Source organism: Varroa jacobsoni, unplaced genomic scaffold, assembly GCF_002532875.2.
Source record: "Varroa jacobsoni isolate VJ856 unplaced genomic scaffold, vjacob_1.0 contig01214, whole genome shotgun sequence".
Lineage (NCBI taxonomy): Eukaryota > Metazoa > Arthropoda > Arachnida > Mesostigmata > Varroidae > Varroa > Varroa jacobsoni.
In genome coordinates, this window is record NW_019214598.1 from 50,057 (window position 1) to 71,957 (window position 21,901).

General features: G+C 43.5%; 1 protein-coding gene across 1 annotated transcript in view; it reads left to right on the plus strand.

Moving 5' to 3' along the window:
- Positions 1-21,901, plus strand: part of LOC111271883 (tetratricopeptide repeat protein 39B) — a 61,351-nt gene that overhangs the window by 17,973 nt on the left and 21,477 nt on the right. Inside the window, exons 3-5 of the mRNA XM_086973091.1 lie at positions 5,000-5,172; positions 11,609-11,684; positions 17,739-17,995. Coding sequence (XP_086829217.1) covers positions 5,045-5,172; positions 11,609-11,684; positions 17,739-17,995 — 461 coding nt within the window. The 5' untranslated portion in view covers positions 5,000-5,044. The remainder of the gene's footprint in view (positions 1-4,999; positions 5,173-11,608; positions 11,685-17,738; positions 17,996-21,901) is intronic.

The following is a 21,901-nucleotide window of genomic DNA, read 5'->3' on the forward strand; positions in this document are numbered from 1 at the left end:
ATATTTTGCGAGTGGCTGTAACGATGAATTGAATAGGTTCTTCCTTGTGCTTTATCTGCCTCGTGAACCTTACTGTGAGCCTTACTTGTGCTGGTTTCCAGGTAGGTTTTACTCACTAGCTTTCGATAGATAGTAGTGGAACGAGGCTTTAAACTGCTATTGTCCAGTATTATTGATTAAAACGTTACCTAACCAACTGATTTGATACTGCCCAGTCAGTTATCGTGTACCGAACCAATTCGTCTGACATTCGCGCTCGGTGACAATGGATGATTTCTGATAGTGCTTCTAAGTCCAAGCTCGCTCAGTGGCGTCTGTGTGCTTGGATATCTAGTGTACCTGACCACAGAGATCCCTACAATTCAAATCCGATATTTTATCTTCACCGCAATTGCCCCGTTCGCGTATATGTGCGTGTTGATGTCCAACGAAAATGTTAGCGTAACTTACACTTAGGTGCACTATAATGCTGTCACAATACAAAACTTCATTATATTTTACTCTATTCGTATTTTCTATTACATCATATATTTAACTGCCTGAATAACACGTGCAGTGTATGACCAAATGAGAGAGGCTACTCCTTGATGTATATATACGGTTAGCTCATATAAACCATTATAATTACGGTCGAGTAAATAACGTATGAATAGGAAAAGTTATATACATATACCCATGTAAAAATATGTCGCAGATCAGAATAGCACCAAATAGACAATCATACGTAAATACTGATTCGTTGGTAATTCTCGATTGTGAATTCGCTGATAATTATTGTTTAATATAAGAGAAACACTGCTGAGTTCGATTGATCGGTGCCCCGGCACGTCATTTTACGTGTGTCAGAATATTTGAGCGCCAGTATATCAGTAACGTGTACCTTTGGATAAGACTCTGCAGATTTGTTGGCTATATCTAAGGTCGCCGTAGACACTTCTATATGCAATACACGCTATATTCGTCTTTCAGTTGACGTCGACGTAATTTCTGATCTTCCCGCTGCCAAACAGGCAAAGCGGGGCACGACTGTCTGTCAGTAATAAGTGCCACCTCAGCTTGTGTTCAGTACGCGTCAGGACGCGTGCTAAAGAACAACATATGGCCAAATACAATTAAGGACTGCATTGTTTATTTTTGCCGGATCCTTAATATATCTATATCACCTCGAACTGAAATCTCTACTGAAAAAAATTCTGGACACATGCATACACCGGGGAGAAATCTTATGAGACACTGAAGTTAGGAAAGAAATCGTGAGGTTGGGGGGCACGAAAGGCAGGCGGGCGTACCTATACTTGGATAGCTTGCAAAACATCGTTCGACTAGCGAGAACGTTCCGACAGCCTTCTCAATTTCGCTTTGCTACTTTTTACACCTTTTGGGGGCATTTCGGCCACGAAGCCGCATACAGAAAACTAGAATAGGATGTCTAGCAGTCAGGTGACTATTGCCACTTTCTCGACATCAATTAGAATGTCTGCCATGAACAATGGAAGACCTGGCTGAGGCAGTGAACGACAGCCTACCGAGAAGTGGCATTGCCAGTGTCTCATATGAAGGGGGCGTCTTTTTATCGCTAATGTCCGCACCGAATTTTTCCTCGGGTGCCCGTTTACAGTTTGATTCGCAATCAGTGCGCGAAGAGAGCTGGATTACGTGAAAGAAAAGCAAACAATCGTTCAGGAAACAGTAAAAATATAGACCTCAAGTAGATATTTATGTAGACGTATTCTTGCTGCACACTCACCTACAGAACAGTAGAGGTATTGTTTACTTGAGTTGCTAAAGGGGAAATGCATCACAAACGGGCTTGTCCCTCTGCACGACTGGTATAGGTCTGGTCTGCTAACAAGGCAATGTACTTGAACATTTGTCTAAACGACATGAGCCGCATTACAGCAAAACTGGCTTTTTTTTTGTCTTCTGTATCAACCGAGTCCTTTATATGAAAATATTTCCAGCCTCCTTCTTTCAACGTCCTCATAAGCTGTAACTAAATCAACCATACGAACTTGAGCATTACAGGACAGCTTAATCTTCGTTCCTTCTTTGTTGACGCCTTTCGTAGCTATCTTTTATGACACGGTTTGACTCAAGGATAACCCAACAAAACAAGGTTAAAATACCCAATCCGATAATGGATGGCGAAAGACAGTAGCGTTGTGCATAAGACCTTCAAGAGATTCTTCAAATTCTAAAAAAAAAAATCTAAGAAACACTTACATTGTTTCTAAGTTCTGCTTGTTCTCTAGCGCATGTTGCGATCGTCAGTGATAAAATCCTCATTCATATTCCAAAAATATGATTGTCCAACGTTGCCACTTAAGAGACAGCCACCGGCAGCAAACTCGCCTCAAGCAAGAACTGTTAGTTTAATTAGGCTTTAGACAAGTAAATCAAGTGCATCTACCTGTGGATTGATTGAGACGTAGTAACAAACGATAATTCGTTCTCGGCAAAGGATATCTCTATGTTAGGTTCTTAGCCACTCCCGGGCTAACACGTGGGCATCGGATAAGTATTTCCTTTCATTGTTTGTTCCTTTATGTTATGTATGTTGTTCTTAGGTGGTGGCCAACCTTGTGTGATTTGAGCTTCTGATAATTGTCGTAGGCCACCGCAGGTTGAACAGAGCAAGATATTACTTTGAACGCAATTCGAAATTATTCATCGTAGGCATGAATCCATTTCAGACTGCCAAATCAAATTAACAAAACAGTAAGAATATTAGTAGTTTTATTGGCGATTCTATGCATGTATCGCAACGTACGAACTAGCCATTCCATAGTTCAGTGACCAATGCTAGTGCACTTACGACTAGTGTCCCAAGAAATAGCCACAACTAGATCCTAACATAGCTACATAAGGCAAGCTAAGGGACCTATTAGATATGTAGGGTTCCAAGCGACTGCTACCTGGAAATAATGAAATGTTTTGTTTCTCGAAACAGAAATGTCAGTAGGAATGAGGTAAAAAAAAACTCACCTCTCCAATTCAGGTTGTCTTACTTTCTGAACAAGAGGTGAAGAGCAGAAGAAGTGTCTAAAGCGGACGACTCTGGCTCATCGACAACAACGCAGCAAGTCACTCCCCCTGTCGGGGAAACGGGGGTGCGGTCACTGACCCCAGTCAGCCAATACTTCGCTGCGAACCAATTTCTAAATTGCGCAGATTTCTCTATTGGGTCGCAAACTGTCCCTCTCGTGATCCGTCGCTCTCTTGGGGTATGCTGTAGGGATGTACGAAGGCATACAACGAAGGATTACTATTCGCTTTCACTTTTATCAATTCTACTGGGTCTAGGACCATTTTGAGCTGCTGGTGCCGCGTCTGTTGAATCCGGTGTTGTTCAATATCAAACCTCTGTTCGGTTAGTATTTCTAGTTTAATCTTCTCCATTGTTCGTAAATTCGCTAAGTAAACGGTGTGATTATATTAGTATCGAGCGAGTACGGGCAGGGACAATGGATTTGCTCGCCACTTCCTACGTGTTCCGATAGAAACGCAAGCGAGAACACCACGTCTAAGCTTAAACTGGGCAGGCGCGCTCAAGTTTCTGACGACACCAGCTAGACAAGGTAGGGAACGGACTGTCGACAGACAACAGTCGTTGCCATTGGTTAAGTACATACCCCATTGTATTAGCTCGAATGTATTTATCTTACCTTCTTTCTCTTAAGTATGCAAATAAGCAGAGGCCTTACGAAGGCTCAAACGGAAAATGTGTTTTACGATTTCTACTCGATAAGAGCGTGGGCAATAAAATGGATATCGTGGTGACGCGTAAAATGAGCAGGCACTAGGAACCGTTATATGTGAGCAATCGAATAGATACGACGAAAGGTGTGTTGTCGACGACCCATGCTTTCAGCCCTTCTTTTTTGCTTTGGCAAATCACTTACATTGTGAATATCTCGTAGTTACTTGCATCAATTTTCCACTGAGTCCGTGCTGAGTTAAACGCTAAGCCTCAATTGAGGAAGACTTAGAAGGCTAGCGAAATTGTCGGTAAGGTATAGCTCCCAACCTCGCCCGGAGCTCGCCCTATCTGATTTTTGTTCGACCGATGGCGCTAACAAGTATACCTCAGGAAGTCTGTCTGTAGGGAACTAGCAAACTTTCATGAACTTTTATGGAGTTGGTGCAACGAAAAATCAAGGGATCGCCCAGGGGCCAACAAAAGTAGAAGAGGATTAACAGAGAACAAAGTAATTTCACTATTCAGTGGTTAGCAAGTTGAGTAAGCAGATGTGAGTGAAGCTATCGATTTCTTGTAGCTGCTTCTGCAATTGCCATGCAAGACGATCTGACATGACAGCGACAGCAGTGCGGTAGTGCTGGAACATCTGAAAACCTGAGCGATCACACGAACCTGGACTACATTCGGAGCTCTCAAAAATTTGTCCCCCTACCCCCTTTGATTCGTGCTCCCGAGGCTGCGGGTCTTAATGACCTCTGACTTGTCTTTGCTCATCCATCCCCCCCCCCCCACCTCACAGAAGCTAATAGAGTCTGACCATTAAAGAAAATTCTTTTTATGTGAACCAAATGACAAAAAAATGAGACCAACTTAATTAAAGGTGCCCTACCTGTTCTCTATGACCATTGTTAAACTACACCTCTGCCTACTTTGAGTGACATCCCGCAGAGCGTCACATGACAAATAACCCATTTTTCAGTAACGGTTACGCACTAGAGTCAATAAGCAGTATAACTGACTATGATTTTCATTATAATGATACTATCAATAATCTTTTCTTTATTACACTATCTCTAAATATTGAGCTTACGATCGTAGATTTTTATTGACTGAAGTTTGCAATTAGTATAATTTGATAGTTTTGCAGTTAATTTCCTGGCTGGCAACACAGCAAATGTTTTTTGCTTTTTTTCGGTGATTTGTCTACTGTAGTAAGCATTTTTGACTGACAAAATTTTTGCATCCGCTAAAACAGGTCACTTGAAGTGATTAAAATTGATTCCTTTCGTCCTATTTCAGGCCCTCGACGGTGTTGTTGGGAGCAAGGAGTCTGATTTGTCGAGTATGGGCTCGAAGGATGAAAACCCACCAGGTAGTTCCATTATTGCCGATGCTGCTGATGAGACCTGTGAGGGTCTTCACTTGCTCCTGACAAATCAATTCACCGCCGCGATGGACAAAATGCGGCCGAAGTAAGTTCAAGATGGGACCGATGTCAGCCAGAAATGAAGTCGATGCTCATGTTAATCTGCTCGATTAGTATTTGACTCAAACAAGGAGCTTGTGCATGCAACTACTAATCGAAGTGTGTATATGTAATACTGGCATTCATTAATCCACTTCGCTTTTTTTCTAACTTTATTCTTAAACCGTTACAAGATGTAGATATTCTTTTTGCCTTCGATCTTGTTATCTTATACAATCTTTTTCATTTTATCTCACATCATTATTACAAGTTAGATATAGAGTAAAAATCGTATTTCTTGATATGAAGTCAGCCTTACTGCAAGCGAAAGAGGAAACTATCCTACGTTGTTCAGTATGGCTCGGTGGCATCCGATACAGAGATTTCTTTGTCACGTTGTCCAGCTTCAGTGTGTATACGTTCAACACGCATAGTATTTACTACTAGTTTGCTAATCAGCTCTTTTTTATACTACCACTACTACTGCATATCAGAGAACTGAAGGTCGCTAACGTTTTGTCGCTTCGGCAACCCGGACCGCCCTTGTCGTCCAACCCAAATATATCCTTGCCTGTGAGTAACTGCTTACACTGAATAGAACCCTTTTTTCTCTTGCGTTCGTCCGCTTGATTCATCGTCGGTAGCGCTATCGCGACGGGCTTTCTTTTTTGTTAGAAGTTTCACTACAGCAAATTGCTGCTCATACAGAACGTGCAAAAAGGCTATGACGGGCTTGGGGCCATGGGCCTGTACGGGCTGAGTCTTGCGGCCGCCAACTAAAAAGGACCAAACATCTGTGTTCCTTTGCTGGCCGATAAGCGTTTTCAAATAGCCACCCACGATGGTCTTTCTACCAGCCTCCGTTTCGCTGCGACGAAGGGGAGTCCGATGTCGAGCGACAGTGAGAAGTTTTACATAACAGACGTTGCTCGGAGAGTGGAAGAGTTCGAAAGGCAGCGAGGGCTGGCTTAAAGTAAATTCAGTTCCATGGGACTGATCTATAGCTGAAATAGGAGGCGGGCTGTACAAAAGAAGCGTCGCGACCCTTGGAACTATCAGTGCCCTACTACCAGGCAGAGGTTACTGAAGCCATGACGGAGCGAATCGTAACAGGCCGATTATCACCTCTAAGACGTATAGCCGTTGCAGCCGGGTTTCAGACAAAGGTGGGCAAACAAACGCAGGCCAGAATGCACATAAAGACACACTTTAGCACTGGACAACGTATCCTCGCGAAGGCTGTATCCAAGCTTTCTACCGTTTGCAATGTCCTGCAGCTCAGCTACTCGAAAAGGATGTCGACAAGCAACGCCAAGAGGCTATGCAGTTGTGGGGTTACAGCGACATTTGCAGTACTACCAGCATTAGCAGCAGCAGCGCTTCAGAAGAGGATGTGTCGCTAGCAAGTTGCCAAGCAAGTGTTTACAAGCCGCTGATGCGAGGCATTGGTAGCCAGGATATGGTACCAATGCCCCGCATACCTGAACAGTTTTGACTGAGCACGTCGAAACAGTTACCGGCACAGATTTAACAGGGCTTGTTCAGCACCGGTGCTGCTTGGACCAGCAATCTCATCTTGCACCAATAAAAAAGCCTCCATCAGCGCCGTTGAATCAGAATTTGCTCGAAACCGGGCCTATACGCATGTGTATGGAAAAGATGCGAAAAAAGTATAAAAGGGCATAAATAAGAACTAGTAAATAGCAGAAAGACAAAGCGGGGTTTTTGGGGGACTACAGCAGGCAGAGTTCGAGGATGAAATCAATGAAACGGCTGGATGGTTCGATAGATGGACATTGGGTAGAAAAAAAGGCAAAGATAAGCCACAGATGTGTCTGAGTAGTAAACCGCGTAGCAGCACAAGTGCGTTTAGTGTTTGATAATGGCAAATTAATTTGTTAACTTGATGTTCGTCAGGATACCAGCTTGCTTTCGGTGTTGCCCTATGGCAGCAACGGCTGTGTTCTTTCGGCTTTCCTTATCATAGTTCTCTTGCGTCTTTCTTTCATGCAAGCACCCCGTCAAAAGCTTTGCGGAGCGTCCGCCTCCCTAAAACTGAGGCCCATTTCAATCCCAGTTCCGTGCGGAGTCCCAGCACTCGCAATCCTTCTGCTCAAGCTTCACTTGCTATACCATCTGACCATGTGTGCTCGTCTTTTTTCATTTTCCTTTGCCGAGACCGTTTTATTTACTACCATCCCGATCAGCCGAGCAAACGGACCGTCGGACAAACGAATAGACGCACAGACGAATGAGCAGGATTAACGCTCCGAAATGCATAGTAAGCTGGCCGAATGCCGCAGTCTACAGCCAGACCGTTGACTACTTTCTATTATTCGGAACGTACTTCATAACATCTTGGACTTCTCTCTTTCACCATAGCTGTCAGCAGTCACTAAAAACCCCAGTCCTTCCCTTTTCTTCTTCTACTATCCTTTTTTTCGCACTCAGCCATGGTTAGCGACGTTGCATTATAAGTTGTTAATTTAAGCCATTTTTCCTTAAGTTATCGGAGATGCAAGTTAAAAGCGTGCTATGATAAAGATGGGCTAGCTGTCTCTCCACTTATTTTCTCTAATGGAAATATTATTAAATATGGCGATTCGCTACCTGCGCGACAAGCATTTTGCTGAACCGTCTCAGCTTTGCTGTTACTACTGTTACTACCAGAAACCGTGGATAATATCCGCCCAAACAAATGTTCATTGGCAAATTACTTTGTGCTTCATTCTCTTTTTACCTTTTCGTTCGTGAACTGAAAAAGATTGTGCGCCGACCGCACACAAAAGATATATGAGATCTTATAGAGACTCAAAGGTCAATTTGCCGGTCTGCATAACCGTAGTGTATGCGTATCTTTCTCCGATGTAGAACGGGGACGTCAGCATGACGTCGTAGCGCGAGCTACTGTACAGCGACGTAACGTGCTTACATGCGCTTGATATAGTTGCATGTATGTACAATTCTCGTTTGGCCTCTTGCGTAGTTGTTGTTTAAGAATATAAGTAAAGATGGCGGCAAAATGTCCTTACATTAAAGCGGAAGTTGACAGGACCATGTAAATCAAGGTGTTAATAAAAAAAATTTTTTCTTCACATACATAAACACTTATTCATAATTATACATGTAACATAAATACGACTACAAGGGTGAGCGTACGCAAACGGCCCAAATAAGTGGAGGGAACAACGATTAAAAGTGATTATATACCGCTCAATTGGGCTACCGGAAACATAGCCTATTAGTAGAGTTTTTTCATTAATTTTTTTCTGGCGTGCCTATAAGCGTGAGCGGAGCATTCATTGTTCAACTGGTATTATGCGGCAGATCTATAGAAACAAATATCTATAGATGAACTTACTTATGTCAGCTACAGTGTATTAGTTGCAGTGCATGTATGTACATACACTTCATCTTGTGTTTCCTACACTGCGTGGATCGAAACAGGGTGCCTTTGACATCAGTGGTAACCCTTGGTGTGGCATAATGGTACAAGTGGCCAATGACGATGCCGCATACTGTCGGGCCGCAACCATCGTCGATAAACAGACGACGTAAGACGCTAGTACCAAACACAGGAGGCACGTAGACGTCGCAATTGGGCACCATGGCCTATAGAACTGGCGTTTGTTCGGCGAAGCAGAACTGACAGAGACGATCTGAGCTTAGCAGTAAATAAATCTCTGGGCTGCTCCTGTTCCCTTATATGTTCAGGCGTATCCTGTGGCTTGGCTGCCCGCATACGCTGCTTTTTCGTCTCTATCATATTAGGAGCGCAAACAAAGATGTTCGCCAGAAAGGACACTTCCGTGGTGGCTCTTCTCACTGAGCCGCTTGCTCTATGTGTGTTCTGTCTTTCTTGCTTCTTCCTCCACTTCTCCAAATGTGCCTTCCTGTAGCCTCACACATTCTACGCCGTGTTAAAGTAAACACATGCGTCCAGGATGAATGCTAATACTAATATTACTGTTACTAGCCCCCTTGTTTCGGCATAGATGTGGGCGCTGCATCTCCTCATCACAGTGTCTAAGAGAGGCTGGTTGTGGAAGTACTATCTATGCAAGCTCTGCAAGACGCTTTGAGATCCAGAGAGTCGTGATGCTACGGTCGCTGGCACACACTCCTTGCTCACCCCATTTACTGTTATCGGGTTACTATTTAACGAGATGTATTCCAGGACCGTGCTTTATGGCTGGACTGGAAGCGCGCGACGTCCCTTGAGGGTGGCTCAAGCATTTGGCAGAAGTAAGGCCTTCGCTGGCATCAAAGAACAGAGCAGCAGCCAGCGCTAGTGCTAATGCAAGGACGATATGCAATATGCCCAGTTAGCCCAGTGAGATGCAGCCTAGGACGCCTAGCTCGGATGCATAGCGACCTTCTTAAAGTGTATGACGCCGGGAAGTCACCGGGCATGCGAGCAATGGAGGAATACGCCAAAGGCTCTCTCGGGATCAAGAGCAAGCGTAATTTTGGTAAGCGTAGAAAGTAATTGGCGGTCGTTGGCTTTTTCCCTTTCTCTCATTCAATCTTTTAGCGTACTTTGGTCCACTCTATGAAGTTGCCGCCAAACTAGAGAGTGGTTGTAACAAGTCGCCTATAATATTCGAGTATACTTAAGGCAAAAAAAGAACGTTACAAACACAATGAAAGGGTTTGGAAGAGATCAGAGGAGTCGATGAAGCTTCATTCATCAAATAGCGCTTGACCCGCGGGGATCGCTGCGTTGCTAGCTGTGGCGTTTTAAAAGAACGCAGTTAATACGTCAATAGCACGCATTGGCAGGCATTGCTACTGAGACAAAAAAAAAAAAAAAAAAAAAGGAAAAAAGGTCAAAAAGCGAAGGTGATCATCCACCTGCCGCCAATCCATATCCTGATACTGCGACCTCGGCCACTGCTCGGTGCGCTGCTACTGCTGCTGTTGCTATATTTTGCTCTTATAGGGTTACACCACACCTTATGACTAGCTGGTGCTGAGGAGAATTGTGTCCAATAGCTGGAACAGGTAGCGTCATTACCGAACCCAAGAGATGAGAGTCATTAGACTTCCCCAGCTTTTACCTGTGCAACCTTGGCAAACGATTCCTAGAAATCAGTCGGAGACATAAATTACTGAGAATGAATACACTGCAGAGAACGCTTCTTTTCTATTCAATATGACCTGGACCTTTCTCGTCCGGCCCTCTTCCCTGGTGTGTCATTATAACCTGATGTATGGGTTCAAAGTTAGCTGCCCAACTCGTCTAAAGTTCAGAATAGATAGTTTAGGCCCAGAAAAATATGAGCATAAAGGCAAACACCACGTACACGCTAGACGTCTACGTTCAACTCTTGATAAACTGAGCGGTCGACCCCATCAGTCTGCACATCATACTATTCGAACACTTTGTTGTGTCGGACGCCAACGCGCAAAAGGCCTCGGGTCTTTTAGGGATCGTTGTCTACAGAAAAAAAAACAGACCATTCTGCCCCGCACATTACGACTGACCTAACCCTCATAATGCCCGTATCAGTACAACGTCAGTGCAGCGCGAGTTATCGAACAGTGGTCGCTTCAAACACAAGCCTATCGTTCCTACGAATTCTTAAGCGACTCTTTAGACAATCCGAATAACTAGAACGGATCCGATCAGACATGTGCAAGATACCCATTTTCTACTTACGGTCTGCATAGTTCCTCTCCTTGTCCGTATCTTACAACCACTTCTACTTGGCATGGGTCTACGACCACCTCTTTTTCGGTCAGTTAGGAAAGTAGCAGAAGTTTCCGATAACTCAACCTACTCCTGACATATCCGTTATCTGAGCTCAAGTAGGTAAAAGGCTTATTCGAACAAATTGCTTATTATTCTCTTGCTTAGCTGAGTAACGGTTATCTTGAGTGTCCAGTTTTACTTACGCATGCCCCTTCAGGACAATGAGCCGTAAAATTCTGAGCAAATTTACCTGAGACAGTTGTCAACTTTTTTTTTTATCAATGAATACTCAGTGTTCTACGATTTACTGTGCCAGTCAGTACAGGCACAATTGTCGTCAAACAATTAGGCACGCTTATGATAAACGTTAAGTGTGTAACTGATCTGAAGCTTAAAAGCCTAAAATCAAGTTAAGGCACGAAATATAGATAACGGGTAACGACGGCTGCGCTAACATATTGTGCGTAGCCTTTTTATGGACGTTTCTGATATTGTTCCTATTGAATACTCGCACCTTGGTCCCATTAGCGGGCAGCCATTTGAGTTTAGCAAATCCTTTTCTAGTGCAAATCGTATCCGGTGCTGTATATATTCGCACGTCAAGTATCCTATGCGATGCAATGACGCTATTGTTTGTCAACGCTTCCCTATGACGCCATTTGCAAAATAAAACCTATCCGTGAGAGTTGAGAAAATCTCGGTTGTTAATTAGGCTAATCTGTAGTTTTTTGTCTGCTGTATGTTGTAGGGCGCACGAGAGCATCTACCACGCACTGGGTCAGTCGACTATCATGTTCATGCAAGCTGTCCTTACCTTGGACATGGTAAGTACGACAAGCCTTTATTGAACACTTACTATTTTAGAGTTCGTTCTCTTTAACTAAATAACATTCAAAGCGATTCACGGTCGAATTTTAGCTTCGAAATGTAAACAGCGTTGCTACAATTCGGCAAGATATATTGTAGGAGAGAACATTTGCGCGTGCGTGAGGACCCTTGCTAGACAGGCTCGTAAACACAAGTTTAGGCCATAACGCATGTTAGGACGATAACTGTCCAATACTTCGAATATTATGTTATCGTAGTCTGTCATAATCTATCTAGCCAAACAGCATCCGAAAAACTAGTCGATGATAATCACACAATGAAAGGGGTGCTACCACCTCTGAGGCCCGGCGCCTTTTATAAGTTCGATCGAGCTCAAATAAACTATAACAGGTTTCTTTTTTAGCTTCCACATATACGCACTTAGATGGATATAAATACTTCTCTCTATCTGCTTCATTTTCACAATATGCACATCCATTAGTTAACCAGAAACGGAATTATGATAATCATTGGAACACGTCTTTTTCATTTTACGCAAAAACGTGTAATTGTACAGAGTATCTGTCTGCGGTTGTATCGCCGCCATAATAATCCTGTCTAAAATACTGATGTTGAGAAATTTCAGCCGTCATTCCATTGTTATCAACTTAGAGCGGTAATTTTTAGTCTGCTTATCGACCAGAGGTGTGGTATCGCACTCGCGTAAGTTGCGTTTAACACGTACCAAGTTCCTTGTCTTTAGGCTTTCTCGCTGGTGCCTCCGCAGTCGTCCAGTCCTTAAGGCTGGAACTGTTCAGGATATGAAGCGCTAAACCTAAAGAGGTTTAACCAGCTATGATCCTATCGAATCTATAATCTATCATTGGCGAGACATGCGGCTAGTACCAAATAGTGGCAGAAACACAACAACCACTAGCAGCAGTATACCATATAATGTATACACATATGGACGAAAGAATTGCGAAACTTTAGTAAGAAAAAAAAAACGCTTATTATTCGAGTTTCATAAAGGAGGTGGTCGGCAGCATTTTGCTTATAGGGGCGTCAATCGCAGCGAACGATGTTATACTACGGGCGGTAGCGTCGAATCTGATCTACTTTAGACCCTAGAGGTCTTGCTGATATTGAAGTTAAAATAAAATCAAGACCGCTCGTACCGATGGTACGAGCTACTATGGATCTAAGCGAGACGGCAGGCATACCTTGCTGGCCTTACGAAAAATCCTTTTTTAAATTTCTCAATCGAATTGCGCACAGATTAACTAGTGCCGTTCTTGAGACGTACGAAGGAAATCAGTCAATGTATTGCGGTGAAGTATGGCAGTATGGATGGTATAGGGGGTCAGCTGAGACCGAATGGCCTCTCTACGGGAACTATCGTGAGGGGTCATTCAGTTACCATGTTTTCGAATGTTGAAATCTGCAGCAGCAATAGCTGTTGCTGCTGGTACTTGGACAGCCATATATAGCGAAGTAAACGGTATCAATGGGCTCATTACCTGCTTAGCGAACACAATGCAAGAAAGAGAACTGTTCTCTCTGTCTAAAAAAGCGACGACCTAAGGCTAATCATTTGCCTCCCGGCCTTTTTCCTTGTCAAAGAAACAACACCAGAGAGGCAAAATGGTACTCTTTGCAATCGACCCCCACTGTAGAGGGTATTTGAATACAAAACAGAAACAGACAGGTAGAGAGCAATGAATATATGTAATAAGGGAGCAGTACGTGCATACATGTCGTTCTAAAAGCTTACATAACGCTCACAATATTGATATACAATACTTCAAAGAATTGAGATTCCAGGCAACCGTACTTCACTGTCTAGGGCAAAAAAGGACAAATTGTCAAACAACACTTTCACGTTTTATGTTGTATTTTTTTTATCATCGATATTTTGACACTTTTTCAAATTAGGTTTTATTAACAGAAACGTTAACGGTGCCCACAGATATCGCCTCCGCTTGATCCTAGCAAAGAAATCTTTTCATACCGCGAAGCATTAGATTGTTCGATCATAGAGAGACACGTTGAATCACACCAACATATAGAATAATACTGATGTGAGTTTGTCTGTGCATAGCCACCAGCCTCTTTCCATTTACAATTAAGTAAACAGCTTCTATGACGCGGTGACTCCCGCTGCCGGCGTGCGAGTTCTCCCGAAAAGACAGCCGTGAAATATAGATCCTTATTCCACTATGTAAATGCACAGATGGCACGCAACTAGGCACCCATGTAACTAAGGGTCCCTAAGATTGTTCGCCGTTGACAGTAGAGAAGAGGTCATCGCGCGGCTTATAGAGGGTCCAATCCGAGGAATCCACCTGTGCTTTTTCTATCTTCTGGTTTATTTCCATTCGGCTGCGGTGTCTCCATTGCGAAGCTCTCCTCACTCGACGAAGCAAAGTTAGGATATTCGCGCTTCGTTGCATTGAGTACCGGCCTTTGGCGCCTTGATCCGTCCCATGCTGATTTCCACTGAAGCCAAAGTATCGAGTAGCTGCAGAGAAGGTACGTACACTAGAAATAGTGTAAACGTCAGTGAGGATCGGGTTCCCTTAAGCATCACAAGGACCTCATCAGGAAAGCGTGTCCGTTCTTCCAATCAGCGCGATTCCAACGACGATTCTTGCCCGTGTCTATCCAACCCAACCCAACCGAGTCGAATAATGGCTCAGCTGGCCAGAATGCGGTCAATGGTGTCGCTGTTGTTCGTCGACCAAAATCCTATTTCCCCTCTTATTATGATGCCGCTCAAAGCTTTGAGGGCTGGAACAGAAGGCCAGAACGGTTACTTTCGCTACACGGAAGCTGGATAGCTGTTTCTTCTTGCTAGTCTCGTTACTGCAGCGTTCTCCCCGACGGGGTTTAGCGCCGCTAAATTACTGTCTACACCAGCCTGACATAACGGTACAGAGACGAACGGGCTAATACGAAAACAAAATGCTAGACAACAATGAATCCGCCAAGTAAATTAAATAGCTTAGTTATTTAACTTTTATCTCTATTGTACGATCATGTGGCAAACGTCGAACATTGGTACGCCACTTGTATTTGATATTATTATCAAGATTACTATTTAATAGTTATATGTTCTTCTTTAATCACTAGTTTATCTGGTCGTGATTAAAATCCAAAGCGAACAGTATGCCGGAATGATGAATAAAAATCTTAGCAAATATTTTGCTCCCGATAAGTTTGGCCATAGGCTACATGTATCCTGCGAACCGCGTAATACCACGAAACTTCTTGTAAGAAAGCTGTTCCTTCCCGTCCGCCTGCGTACAAAAGGTATCTGGTCCATCTAAACTTCCCTGCTACTTCAGGTGAAGTGCGCCGAATGGAGTCTGCCAGATATATTTAGTACGGGAGCATTAAATACCGACCGTTGTTTATACGCTTTCATGTAATGCAGCTGTTACTGCATAGGGCGAGATTAAAACGCCTCATAGAGTGTTTCATACCGTAGGGAATATATGTGTGCTGTATTGTGAGCTTTTATAGGCCAATTTTGAGGAATGGCGTCTAACACCCTAATAGAATCAAGTTAGGTTGTCAGCGGAAATTTTCCCTGCTCACAGCTATGACAGTTTTTCGTCTAATGTCCAAATCAGATATTTTTGGTATAACCATACTAGGTTCGCACCTTGCCAATGATTTTTCAGCTACTGCAATAACGTCAAGATATGTTAATTACGTTTGTATGTCTGCTGAAAGCACCGGAAACAAGCACGGCTAACCAATTTAGGCCAAATGTATAGTAAGTTTCCTGTCCTACTACTTCAAGTGCGCTTGAAGTTTTTGAAAACGAAGAGGTTTTTCGACCCACCTATCCTGCCATATGTCATTAGCCTGTTAGATTCAGCAGCAACCAGTTTCAACATATTTCAGAAGAACGAACCCATTGATAGGTAGGAATGACAAAGAGTTAAAGTATATAGTACATATTCGGAAGCGCCTCTTGGTTCCGGCGGGTCCTCGAAAAAATTGTCTCGACTTGTTGGGTGAAACCCGCAAGGTACTTAATGGCTCTAGACACAAACACGATCGTAACTTGCAGTCAGTTTTTCTCATTCGGGTCCTCGTATGTTAAACCGCTTATCATCGACAATATAGCGACATTTCCTCCCGAGCCACTCAGCTTCACTGACCATTGAGTCATTGATTTCGATAAGCGGATCATATCGTGCAACAGCGAAAATTAGAAAGTTAACGTTGAGGAGACTTTTTTACAATATGTGTTTTATAATAATAAAGTAAAGAATAGTAACAGGTCGTTATCAAGTACAAGCTACAAGTGCGCTTTTCGCAAGAAGTGAAAACGTGTAGAAAGTTTAAAATTCCGTTATAGATTATGCCCCGCAATCTACTCATATAACAGCCGTAATCAACGAGCTTTATTTGTCCGTTTTGATGTCTGCCCTCGGTGCCGAACGCAGTTGAGTCAAATCAAATAAGCCTACTAAACGCTGGTCTGAGTATTACGAGAAATACGGTGCTTCATGCAACGCACAACTACATTGTGTTCCGTAGAGCTCGGTACATCTGCGTCGCTAATATTCGTAAAATCACATCATAGCGTTCGTGGCTATTGGCGGCTAATTTTGCTTCCAAATCAATGCTTTCTTCTCACGGCTATTCATAGCACTGCTGACACAGTAAACGCGCGCCCCTGCTCTTATCTAATTTCTGCGCGTGTTCGACGTTCCCCAGAAAAATTAAGTTAAAAATTCAGGTTGTTTAGTGTGAAATCTGCGCTAGGAAACACGGCAAGCTCGATGTTGTACTAGGTGTCTACAGATTAGGAAGCTGATAGAGCGAGACCAGGCGTGAATAAGATAGGTACGTGCGGTATTTTTCCCCTAAGGCCGACTTCCCTTGTAGGATATGGCCTTCGAGTTCAGTTAAACTAACGTGCATATGACATATTTAGCACTGAGTGTCTTGCTTCGTCGTTGTTTTTAATCCTGAGCAAAGGACGAAGGCCTGCTGCTAGGACGTACAGTTGCGACATGTCTATTTTAGTCACTGCGTATTCGCTAAGATTAGTCGGTCACGGGCAGTGGGGATCAAACAGTGACGTGGACGATATCGTAGACGGGGAGCCCGATGCCACCGTACACGGACGTATGTGAAAGTGAGGAAAAAGGCCGGAAAAGGCGAAGACGGCCAGACCGAGATTACAAAACGCGTTCCACGAAGCAAGCGATCCACAAAGATCAGTTCTCTTTGGGTGCTTTCCACTACTATGTTATTGCGTTGGGCGAGCTGAAGCAGCATAGGTTCGATGGTGGGTTAAGCGATATGATGTCCCTATGACCGTATCGCTGCGTTTAGACAGAAAAATGTGGATCGGACGAACTGTCAATATTTAATATAAATGCATAGACTGCTAATATCGACTGATAAATTTCTTAAAAGTAAAGATTTTTGAACACAAAGCACGTTGCGTTAATACGTACCGTACTCTGTTCGCCGAAGTGCTCACTCTACATTGTTTTCTTTCTTTTGCACATTAGCTCTGTCTCACAAATGTGGAACTTTCGTGATCACGTGACAAGATGTGCTGCGTATCGATAGAAATCAGAACTTGGCATGTGTAGAAATATATTGATGAGGTTATGTTGTGTTCCTGAGGCAATTCGTAATCATATGGAGCATGTTTACGTTCTTAATTGGCGCTGTTTACGTCAGAATTTGTAACGTTATGAGGTCCTAAACGTATAGTAAATCATGGAAAATAACATGTAGGACAGAGACAAGGGTGTTACACATATATTTAGAAATCCGTGAAGTTATTAATAGCTATTCTTTATATTGTACTATTTTTCTGATAGCATTCAAGCGGTAGACGCATACACGTTCACCTGCCTGATAATAAAATTCATTCTGTGACAAGGTACCTTTCTTTCATGATTTTCGGACCAATCATGGCTAAGACTGAGTTGAATATCTATCGACTCTAAATATCAGTACATCTTATTAGCTCACCTGTGGACGAGGTTCAGTTTATGTGTTGTACATGGTGCAAACTCTCTTTATTTTCGCAGGCTGATATAAAGGCTGCCCAGGAAGCTATTCGGCAAGGGGTTGAAGTATGTCAGCGATTTCGTAGGCGCTCTAGTGCTGTGTACCGCATGCTCGTACGACCCGACTACAACAGTTATACTGCGGAAGAGCTGCATGCCGAACTTTGCTACGCTGAGTGCCTGCTCGAGAATGCCGTATTGACGTTCGTCGAGGACCAGTCGCTCGTGACGTTCATTAAGGGAGGACTCAAGATCCGTTCATGTTACCAGTCATATAAGTAAGTAACATTATCATCTTTCGTTTCATTCTTTCGCAAAACGTCATCACGAGCACGATCGTCGTGTATTTCCTCTGCTGACAGCATTCTAACTCGATTTCTATGTAAAAACATAATCTATATGCACATATATATATATACAGGCGATTAGTGATAGTCACACGAGGATCAGTGACAGCTACGATGCTGGGAAGAGTCTATTAAAGGCTCTAAACGGGCTTTTCAACGAGCTTTTTTCCTTTTGTGCCTCCTTTAAACAGGAGAGAGTTATGGATAAAAATTGGACAATAATCGGAGGCTGTTACTTGAGGAGCGTATTTTCACCAAAGTAGGCTTTGTTTTTATTTTCTGAAATAGTAGTTATTTATATCGTGTGAAAAAAGCCCTCGCTATTCCTCACTTATATTTAGAGGTTCGGCATCAAAAGCTTGTCTCCATTAGGAGTTTAATTCGAATGGGTTTTGCTGGACCTAGTTCCAACAGCCCTATGAAACAGCATGACGACGATAGAAGCGCCTGAAACTACTACCTCATCTTATTTGCGTATTTTTTCATTTGCTATTTTCCTAACTAGTTATATCTAATAGTAATTTTTGCCAACGCCGGCGTGGCCGCATGCTTGTTAGTTATCGTTACCATGGCAATACATTAAATGAGATGCGCATTAGCCACTCGAGCCAGACTGCGCTGTAGAGCTTCTTGCCGGATTTGTTCAAAACGATCTCAAGACCGTCGATTTCTGCAAGCAGTGTAGATATTGCGGTTAGATATGTAGAGGGGCGTAGGAAGCCCCTGTCATAGTGTACTATAATTGATATTCGTGACTTACGTTTGAGCCGTTCGAGAGTGGCACTCCAGCACGGCTGGTCGTGGAGACTAACGGTTACCTAAGCAATGACAGTCAGGTAAATTCAGTCGACTCATATACAAGTGAATACGACGAACGCGGTTGATACATGCCCTGACGTATGAGAAATATACCGTGTTCGCTGTAATGTATATATCAGTACGGCAGTGTATTTGATGCCGAGAAGAGACCACGTATGCACAGCGTATTTACGCGTACGTCTGCACACGCCATTTTGTTATTGTTATATTACCCAAACGAATAACTGACTTGGTGGCCAGCCACTAAACGAACCTCTTGCGGTACTAACTTTGCTCCGGTATTATGGCATTACGATACCGAAGCAAACAATTACAAACTTACATATGAGTATAGACGTATACGTTTATGCACAGCAATGTAAGGGCGGAGACGTGAGAATGTATCTTTAACGACCGTAATATATTGCATGCCGTGGTCGCTCGGGCCAGCGTCTTCTTAGGTTGGCAACAACGTCTGCGGCCTCCAGGCCTATTTGCATTTAGCAGCAACTTTTCGAAATATCAGTTTTTCTGTGCTACCCCTGCCGGTTGTTTCCGCACTTTTTCTAATCTGTATCAACCCTGGAAAATACCGAAAGGTTGGAGAAGTTCGTTCGCACGCGAAACGATATGCCCACTGAACAAACTAGAAAACTGCTGTGAACATTTGGCGACGATTCTCCCACAATCTATTAGACCTTGCACCCGTTTTTCAAATGGACTCGCCCAGTCAAAAAGAAGCCGGCCGGGTTCTAAAGCTGTCACTGCTGCCGCCGCCGCCGCATCCAATTGGCTCTGTCGACCCAAAAGCTGTATGCAAACACTTATCAAGATTGCACCTACCATTTCTACTATAATAGTGCGAAACGCTTAGTACACCATGCGACACTCAATTACTCCTTCCGTGGAGACCTACCTTTAGTTCAGCGTAAGAAGCGGGGGGCTTTAGCTAATTGAAAAGTATTCCAACTCATCTCAACAGGGGGAAATCGAGGCGATTTTACCCTCGTGGCCCGGGGCCATCTGCGATTCGGACCTGTTCACGAATGCAGAGAAGAAAGCAGACGTAAACAGACAGCTGAAGATGAGTGCACGCTCACTGAACGCCTCCGATTTCCCTCGGCCAAACCTCGGTGCTACTTTTTCATTGGTTGCCCTGATTAGAACATCCCTGTGTTCCGAGTTTTACGTCCGTTATCGCCGTTAAGCATTACATCAGACGACTGGTTCTCAGCGTAAAACGAGGTGTGTTTATACCTGGCTTGGAATTTACACCTAGATTACCACGTGTCTCTAGGATTAGTAGGAAAAAAAAAGAAACAACGTTAGAACACCCAAGGAAAACGACCCGTCCTGGCATATTTAGCGCGTTCACTTTTGTCCTATCTCTGCTATTAATCATGCGAGTTATTCTACGAAGGTTTTTTCACTTGCGTTTCTTTTTTTGAGGCTTTTGCCTCCTTGTGCCTCACGTCGCAACGTTAATACACATATATTACGTATTCTGATGCTCGATGCGCCCTGGTCTAATTTTGGAGAATATTGATAAACTACCACTACGAAGCAGAACGCTGATATTTCTATGGCGTTGTTGTCCGCCACTGGTTAGATCACTGAGCTGATTGCATTGATGACTGGAATGCAAAGCTTCTGTAGTCTATACGATTTCCGTGTCTGCTTTGTTGTTTTTCATACATACGCTGACGCCAACAAACACAGAAGCTGCGAGGTATATTTACGGCAAGGGAATTGCTAGACAACGCCGAAAAAATAAGATAATTTGGTTTTTTATGTCGGTTGCGATTTGGTGGCCATCGATAATAGGGGCAGGTTTAGTATCGCCGACAAGAAGCCAGAGAGGAAAGAGTAGAGAAAGCAAGAAATCTTGTTAAGCGAATCCACCAAACAGAAATAACGATCTATAAATAGCCAATAAGCGAGTTTATTACCGGTGTGTTAGCTAAATTGTAGACCGCGGACTTTAATAGTGCCAAGTGTAACGTACAAATAACATGCGTGGCGTCATTCAGTAACATGGAGTGGTTGAATCGGCGCTGCGTTTGAGGGGCTCTAATTGACATTTATACTACAATCTATGGCATCAGTATGTGTGTGGCTGTATGTAGGCCGGAAGAATTGTCAGGCACGAATTTGCTTTGGTCCCCATGATTGACGAGAACGGCACTCCGACGAGCTGCAGGCAGGTCTACACAGCACGAAACGATAACCCTGGTAATGCCTTAAAAGTAGTTTTCCTCACAAAGAGCTACTACCTCAAGTATTTATGCTCGGATATGCTTGTGCTTGTCTACTGTTGCCAAACAGACATGGAACGGCGGTACGAAAAAAGCATACATGTATACGATCCATTCCTTGAAGAACGTCGCACCTAATTAATGGATAAGAAATGATTTAGCGGCCAAGCTCAAGCTTGTGAACAGAGCGACTCGCCAAAACATGGAAACTGGATGGACTAGCTCGAAAGCTAATTAAAAACATAATTATTAGGCAGTATCCATGGCTTAAGTTCTGTTTACCTCAACCTGGGACAATTCTAGAGCAACGTTCTTCGGCACTGTGGATTACTGCAGTGCATTCGCACATACACCGCCGCCGCCGCCTCGTCTTCTGAGCTCAGCTTGTTTAGCTACTCTTGATCGTTATCATAAGTTTTTCTGGTTGGGTCAGAAGTTGGGATAGCACAGCAGCTAGTAGATCTAGGTTCTTCTACCTCCCTCCAATAGGTCTGATTTCGCCACAACCTGAGTGGGCATCGAAAAAAGCGCTATTCTGCTGCTCGATGTCCCCTAACCTACATAGGCGTTGAGTGAAGATCCATTATGTTGCTTGAGATTTCCCTGCAATTAGGCGGACACCGGGAGATACGTAGCAGTGGCTTTTGACTGCTACTGACCATGTCACAAAGCGCAGGGCCGGGCATAATCCGCCATTTTTTTGTCGATGACAGGATTCGCCTGCTAAAATCCGCCATTCGGCATCGCTTCCGTTACAGACATAATAGTTCACTCTCGTACGACC